The following is a 7,877-nucleotide window of genomic DNA, read 5'->3' as shown; positions in this document are numbered from 1 at the left end:
ATATATATATATATATATGTAAACAATACGTATTAGATAAAATATATATATATGTGTGTAATCCGTAAGTCGTTCGTGAAATTGTCAAAAAATGAATCAAAGTGCCGATACGAGCAATAAATACAAAGGTGTTAGTGTATGAAAAGCAGTTTTTTTATTAAAAAACACAACAGACGTTTTGGTTCATGGGTTAGGTCTTTCTTTAGTGAAACAAAGTAATCTAAAAAATTTAAATATATTGGGTTGGTAGAAAAGTTCTGCTGATTTTTAGTATAAAAGTTGAACACAAAATCGACATTTATAAAACTTAATTTAATCCACAATGTGTTGACCGTCTTGATTTACAACTTTTCGTCGCCAACGTTTCGGTAGGGCCTTGATGCCGCTCTCGTAAAACCCTTGGGACTTGTGGGCAAAAAAATCAACAAGGTGATTTCGGATGGCCTCTACTGAGTCGAATTGATGACCGTCAACATTGTTTTGCAGCGAGCGAAACAAGTGATAATCAGACGATGCAAGGTCCGGCGAATATGGTGGGTGCTGCATCATTTCCCAGCCAAAGCTCTGCAATTGTTTATTTGTGTTTAAAGAAGTATGTGGTCGAGCGTTGTCATGATGGAAAATCACACCTTTTCTATTGAACAATTCTGGCCGCTTCTCTTGCACTACCTTGCGCAATTTGTCGAGCTGAGCGCAGTATTTTTTCGAATCTATTGTTTGGCCCTGCGGGAGCAGCTCGAACCACAGCACTTTTTTATAGTCCCACCAAATACATAGCATTACTTTCTGTGGATGCAAATTAGGTTTTGCCACCGTTAGTGAAGACTCTCCCGGACCGCACCACGACTTTCGCTGCTTAATGTTATTGTAGACAACCCATTTCTCGTCTCCAGTGATGATTCGTTTCAGAAATGAGTCTAGAGAGTTTTGTTTCAAAAGAGATTCACACACTAAAATCCGATCCATGATGTTCTTTTTTCCCAGTTTGTGCGGCACCCATACATCAAGCTTTTTCACCATGCCAAACATTTTTAATCCATAACGGTTGTATGATAAATGCCGAAGCGCTTTGCAATCTCTCGAGTCGTTAAGTGTCGATCAATCTTCACTGTAGCCAGGAGTTGTCAACAGAATTTGGCCGTCTAGAGCGTAGTGCATCTTGGAGGTTAAATTCTTCGGAACGGAAGCGAGCAAACTATCTTTTGCATGTGTCTGCGCTTTACGGAATAAAAACAGCAAAATATGGCAAAAATGCAATTTTTGATCTTCCATTTTAGTTGTATGCCGTACACGCAAAACACGTCCGACCAAACCAAACACTTTTGTCAAATGTTAAGCGTAATGTGATTTGTCAAAATATGTGCGGCAGACTGACGTTTAATCGACACGCGATAATTATTTTTTTAAACTAGTGTCATCTATTAAAAAATCCGCAGAATTTTCACCAACCCAATAAATAAGCGCAAAGCTTTTTCGTAAAGCAAACAACAGAATTCAAACACAATAAAAAAAAAACAATTTACGCAAAATGGAAAAACACGTGAGATCACAGCATTATTAAACACAGTTGAAACAAACAACAACTTATATAAAAATGATAAGAGAAAGAAACTGTGTACTGACGTGTAATCCTTACAATGTAAATATATATAAAGATATCCCCACCTATATCAATTCTTTAAAACTGTTATTCGCAATGACACAACACAGAAACATGTTTACAACAAACCATTCAAAAGCAACGGTCTAAATTTTTGAATTGTACAATTCCAAAAAAGAGAAATAAGGTTTAAAACTATCTGTGTATCTGATATTACAGTAATGGGATTATCTTGTAATTTAATGTGAAGCATTTCTGAAATAGATCGGTTATAAAAAAATTCCGCAGTATCTTAAATTTTAACATCGTCCCAAATAAAATTATGACCAGTTTCCAAACGATGTTCGGTAACAACAGAAACAACATTTGAAATTCTGTTAATCTGATTTCTATGCTCATTAATTCTTGTTTTTAACATTCTTTTTGTTTGTCCAACATAGGACACATTGCAGTTGTTACAATTGATTTGATACACTACATTTTTATTTTGATCATGCGCTGTAATGTCTTTTGAAACTTTTATAAACTTGTTCAATTTATTCAAACTTTGAAATGCCAAGAATGTTTCATTAGATTTTTTAAAAAACTTACTGAAAAAATCCGATAAACCAGTCAAATAAAAAACAACAAAATAATTGACATTTTTCACATTCTCACCTGATAATAAAGTGGAATTATTGACAGAATTTAAATTTAATTTACCAGTAAGTACAAACTTGATCCTGTTTCTTATAATCTTAAAAATAAACTGTAAAGGATAATCATTGTTAAGTAACACCTCAATCATGAATTTAAAATTATTCTCTTGGAAACAAGAGTATATATATATATATATATATATATATATATATATATTGTGACTTGGTGTTTGCGCCGCTATCCCCCTTTGCCACAAAAATTATCTTTTGAGGGAGTCCCAAAGTATGTGCCGGTCTTAAGCGCCAGGATTCTCCAGGGCTTACACACCGTATCTCTTATTATTGCCGCCCAATTTCTTTATAGGTTCCTGGGCGACTTCTCCCTACTTTGTCGTGGTGTCCAGGCGTAGGATCTATGATCTGAGGGGCTATGCTGGCGGGGAATCCTTTGATTTCCTGGTAGGGTTGTGACCGGATGGTTAAGCCGTTTTTTCTAGCTTTGACGGTCGCCACCTGCTTTCACTGCCAAGCAGGAAGGAACTGATCCTTTCGGTATGTTTTAGGGACGGACTCACTAAACAGATGAACATCCGAAATTGCCGCATTTGCCCTTGGATCTCCTTTGACTATGGACCCTGGATGATGGACGCGGACAACGGGTTTCTGGTAAGGCCCAGGTTTTACCAAAGTTCAAGTCGTGAGAAATACTCACACACTGAGTTTATGGTTGAACTGTTTATAAACTGTTTATTAACACTTGTTAAAAATAACAATTTTCTTGTGTTACAGGATTGTACATAAAACGCGTTACTAACAACCGGTTTTTCCGGTGTCGCGATCTACGTTGCTTTTTAGCGAGACGATGATTCTACGTCCGATTTCTTCGGAACGATCGTACAACACTATCTACTACGTTGAGCAGGACTCGTGGTTACAACGCTATGCTTCCTTGAGCGCTCGATTCCAACTGCTGCGCGGCGCGACAGTCTCGGCCAAGAACGCTTGCTTTCCCTTCCCGAGAATCGCGCATGCGCAACCCGCTCTAAGAATAAACCTACCGAATTATTGATGAAACCTTACTGAACTGTTCTTTGATCTAAACCATGTCTACTGACAAAGTTTTACCCATAATTGACATTTTTACACAAAGTTAACACAATTTTGAAAATTTCAATTGTTGAAATTTCCCATCAGCAAAGTCTCATCAACACTCGAGAAGTTCATTCCCGAAGTTTCACCAATAATTCACAACTCCTTTCTTTGTCTCAGACCGAGTCATCGATGAATAAGGATCCCAAGTAAGTAAGTACTAAAACTTATTAACACACCAATTATTGAAAATATTTAGTGTGGAGCCTTTCCCACCGAAGCTCTTTCACGCCGCAAAATATTTCTCATAATTCGCATCTCGTTTTTGTTTTACAGGTGTTGTCAATCCCTGAGAGCCTACCAGACCTAAAGTAAGTACGAAGCGTCAATTGTTAAACTTGCAGTATCGTCTCTACAAAAGATGCTCTTTACGCACGCCAAGTATTAACAATAACTCTATTTTTTGTGAGGGTTAGGCTCAACGACGTCTGTCAGGGTTAGGACCCTAACTTTCAATTATTGATGAAACTTGCCTGAACGCCTAATCTAAAGAAGAACAGTACGTACGCGCAGTCTCAACAATAATTACCAACGCAAACCGAAACTAACACTAACGTTCAATTATTGAAACTTGCTCCAGCGCCTAATCTGAAAAAGAGTAGCACGCACACACATTTTCGTCAATAATTAGCAACAAACAACAAAGTTAGTCCCACCACACAAATATTGACGAAATTTATTCATACGCCTAGTCTAAAGAAGAGTAACGCGTATACCAAGCTTCGTCAATAATTGTCAACGCAACGTGATGTTAGCCCTTAAAACCTAATTATTGTTGAAAATTATTTAAACGTTTAATGTAAAGAAAAACAATACGCACGCAAAGTTTCCGCAATAAGTAGCAACTCAAACTTAGGTGTTACATATAAACGCATCGCAAAAAGATACAGTACACTGAGATAAGTAAAAAAAACTTGCTGGAATATGTAAAATACTTCGTTCAATTCCTTTTCTTACAAACAAACATCAACAATTTAACAAAGCATGAGCAATAATTCTTAACAAGGTGTTTTGCTAATTCTTTTTTCTGTTTCAGGTAACTGCCCAACTATCCAGGAGAAGAAGATGACTAACTCGGATGAACGGAGTTAGTTTCAACGACTACTGGTAAGTATGCAAAACTTTATTAACCTTAATTATTGTTCTTCTTTTTCAGGTGAGCTTTCCACTGGACAAATAGTTGGTTACTGCAGTTACACCAATAATTACCAAGTTAAGTTTTACGAATTAGTACCTAACTTCTCAATTATTGCTCATACTCAGCCAGATTGATGATTAACCCAAACCAAGCTTACTCACAAAGTTATAGCGATAATTACACACTGCTTCGCAAACAAGTGTTTTTAACAAATGTCAGTTTGGCGAGTCGAGCCCCTCTACACACTTGGGTCCCTCTAAGAGAAAAGAAAATAAAATAAACTAAAAAATGTTTTGATTAAACTTTGGGCATTATGCACCTCGGATCTGTATCTCTAACTAAAACTAAACACACAAAATACAGTCCGCTCAAAAAAAAAAACAAAACAAAAAACAAAACCATTTACTGATTTACCATTACAAAAGTATTTGACGTTATTTTTAACGCTTTACATCGCCGCTTCAGACGGTATTCCTACGCTACACATTCTCACTGACCCCTGGAGTTTCCTCACGACGGGCGGATGCAACCTCCGAAACCGTCGGTCGCAGGGTCACCCATGCTCAGTAAGACCTTCAGTGAGATCCTGTACTAAGAGAGAGAATAGAAGAAAGAAAACCTCAAACAAAAACCGGGGGCTCCCGGCCTTGCTTAGCACTTCATGCCGGTGCAATTGAGATAGAGAAGTAAACCCTGACTTCAAATCCGGGGTATCCGACCCCGTCAGCCACGGTGCAATCAGACTAGGAGAGTAAACTCTGACTTCAAATCCGGAGTGTCCAGCTCCGAGAGGCGCTTCCGGGACGGCCACTGGACTAGGGAAAGGAAAACCCTGATTTCAAACTCGGGCAGGTCGGGCTCGTTAGTTGTGGTGGAAGCAGTTGGCCTATGGGAAGGAGACTCAGAGAAGAAACCCAACAAGAAACATGGACGTAAAATGGCGTGTATGGTAAGATCATCTTAGGGGCCTCGGAACCTCAGAGAACGTTGGGAGAGCGGTAATGTCCCGGCTGCTCCCTTGTCGACATCTTGCAACGGGCCATCTGCGGCGTTGACGGCGAGCGCTGCAGATGACATAGCTATCGCTGAACGCCATTTTGCCAGCACTAGCAGTGCCAGTGCTATGGAACAGGACCCCGCTGCTGGGAAAAACACGAGGAGTGCGTTATAAAATACGGTGCGGCGAATATCGTTCGAGGATGATTTGGATCTGTCCGAAAGAGAAAGAGAGAGAAGGAATGAAGCGAGACTCCACTAAATAAGGTACAACGGGAAATAATTAAAACAAAAGCTAGGCGAGTTTCTGCACGGACCTCCAGCGCGCGCAACAAACGAAAAGCGAACGATAACATATCGCCAAGAACAGCACTGTATGATAGTGGTTGATACCAATCGGCAGGAATTGTCGCGGCGACCATCGAAGAGAATGCCGACATTATTAAAGGGGTCAGAGCCAGGAGTAAAAATCTCAACGGTGCACTGTCGCACACAATCAAATTAAGCGTGCAGAAGATCAAACTGGCGGCGTCGGACTTAGCAACTCGATGCGACCTTACGGGTGATACTTCATATTTACACCTGAGAAAAGCCGAGTTGCTCAAGAAAACGAAGGAGCTCAAGGAAGAGAACAAACTGCTGCGCGAACGACTGGAGGCCTTGAAGCAGGAGTTACGCTAGTTTAAACAAGACGTTCATGATGGAAAGATTGGCGTAGGCTTGAGATCGCCGAAATTGATGAACAAACAGACAAGGGATGTGGCGACATCCTCTCCTGATTTGGCGCCATACCCCATCTCAGTACCGGCTGGGAGCAGAGCAAAGGTGGACACAGTTTGCTCTAAGAACACTAGCACAGCTGTACAATTTGATGGTATGACGGCTCCTCTTGGTCAGAGAGTTTTCACTTGTAGGGAGGAAAACAGGCTGATATTAGTGGATAAGTCCCAGCCTTTAGAATATCCCAGGAGAAGATCCAGAGGCCTCATTTCGGAAGAAGACAAGAGTACCCGAGAGAGAGTTAAAACGCGGACACCCCAGTCTCGGCGAAAACGGCGAAGACGACGTATAGCTTCGGAGAGAGGATCGGATGTAGTGACAGTGGCCACTCAAAGCGACACTGAATGGTCGGTGGTGGGCCCGACAAGAGGCAGGCGACGTCTGCGCAGCGGTAAACAAGTAAGGGAAAATCCTCTGCTGCAGAAGAGGCCACCCCTTATAAACCGGGTAAAGCGTCTCCCCCGCATTCGTCCTCCGCGATCGGCGGCGGTGGCAATCAGGATTCCAAAAGGAAAAACATCGTACGCGGAAATCATAAAGAAAGCGCGGGGCGAGATAAACTTGGAGCAGCTGGGACTTGGTGACACCAGAATTCGGAGGGACATCGCAGGTGTCTGCTTATCCAAATCCCGAGTAAAGAAGGAAAAGAAAAGGCGCGTCAATTGCAGGACAAGCTTCAGGAGGTGCTGGGCTAAGAAGCACGTATAACAATCCCGTCGAAACGAGCTGAGATGCAGATTATTGAAATTGATGATTCAGTAACGGAGACAGAAATCATCAGCCAAGTTACACCTGTCGGTGGATGTAATGTGAGCGACGTGAAGACGGGTGTTATAAGGCATCTGGCAAGTGAATTATGTGCCATTTGGATCCAGTGCCCGGCTGATTCGGCACAGGCCATGGTTAAGGCGGGCCGCATCAGGCTGAGGTGGACATCAGCCCGAGTCGTGTTGCTTCNCTCGAGGAAGCTCCAATGTTTTCGATGCTTGGAGTTTGGACATGTGAGGACCACGTGTCCTAGCACAGTGGACAGGAGCAGCTTGTGCTACAAATGTGGCGAAACGNGACACAAGGCGTTAACCTGTGTCAATCGTGTTCGATTGTCTGTCGGCAACAGACAGATGTTCCCACTGTAGACTGGCAGTTAATACGTTGATTCATACATGGGAGAAATGCAAAAACTGGATGGAAGAACGTGAATAACTACAGATTAAAATTGGATTAGAGTCACGATGAAAGCTGCAGTGGAGGCGATGATAATTGGACAAGAAGAGTGGGACGCAGTATCACTTTATGCAAGAAAAGTTTTATTGCAAAAAGAACAAACAGAGAGAGAACGTCAGGGGCAGATTGCTTCTAGGAGAAGAGGTATTGCAGTAATACCGTAACGGTACTACTCATAAACAAATGAGCTAGTATGTATGAACAAAACAAATATTGAGCTCCGATTGTATATTATCACTTCAGTGATGGACAAGAGGAGCAAGGGCGTGTTCCGTTTGACCACAGTACGATTCGACACCGATCGATTCGACACCAAATTATTGGACACAAAATTATTGGACACAGATTTATT

The 7,877-nt window shown here is 41.3% G+C and overlaps 1 protein-coding gene across 1 annotated transcript; it reads left to right on the top strand.

The window, feature by feature from the left end:
* Window positions 1-7,032: 7,032 nt before the first annotated feature.
* LOC109861635 lies at window positions 7,033-7,437 on the top strand. Its single transcript, XM_020441362.1, has one exon. The coding sequence runs from the start codon at window positions 7,033-7,035 to the stop codon at window positions 7,435-7,437; it is 405 nt and encodes a 134-aa protein (XP_020296951.1).
* Window positions 7,438-7,877: the final 440 nt, after the last annotated feature.

The sequence above is a fragment of the Pseudomyrmex gracilis genome, unplaced genomic scaffold, assembly GCF_002006095.1.
Source record: "Pseudomyrmex gracilis isolate BER0280 unplaced genomic scaffold, ASM200609v1 scaffold_899, whole genome shotgun sequence".
Lineage (NCBI taxonomy): Eukaryota > Metazoa > Arthropoda > Insecta > Hymenoptera > Formicidae > Pseudomyrmex > Pseudomyrmex gracilis.
This window is presented reverse-complemented; position numbering and strand designations above follow the sequence as displayed.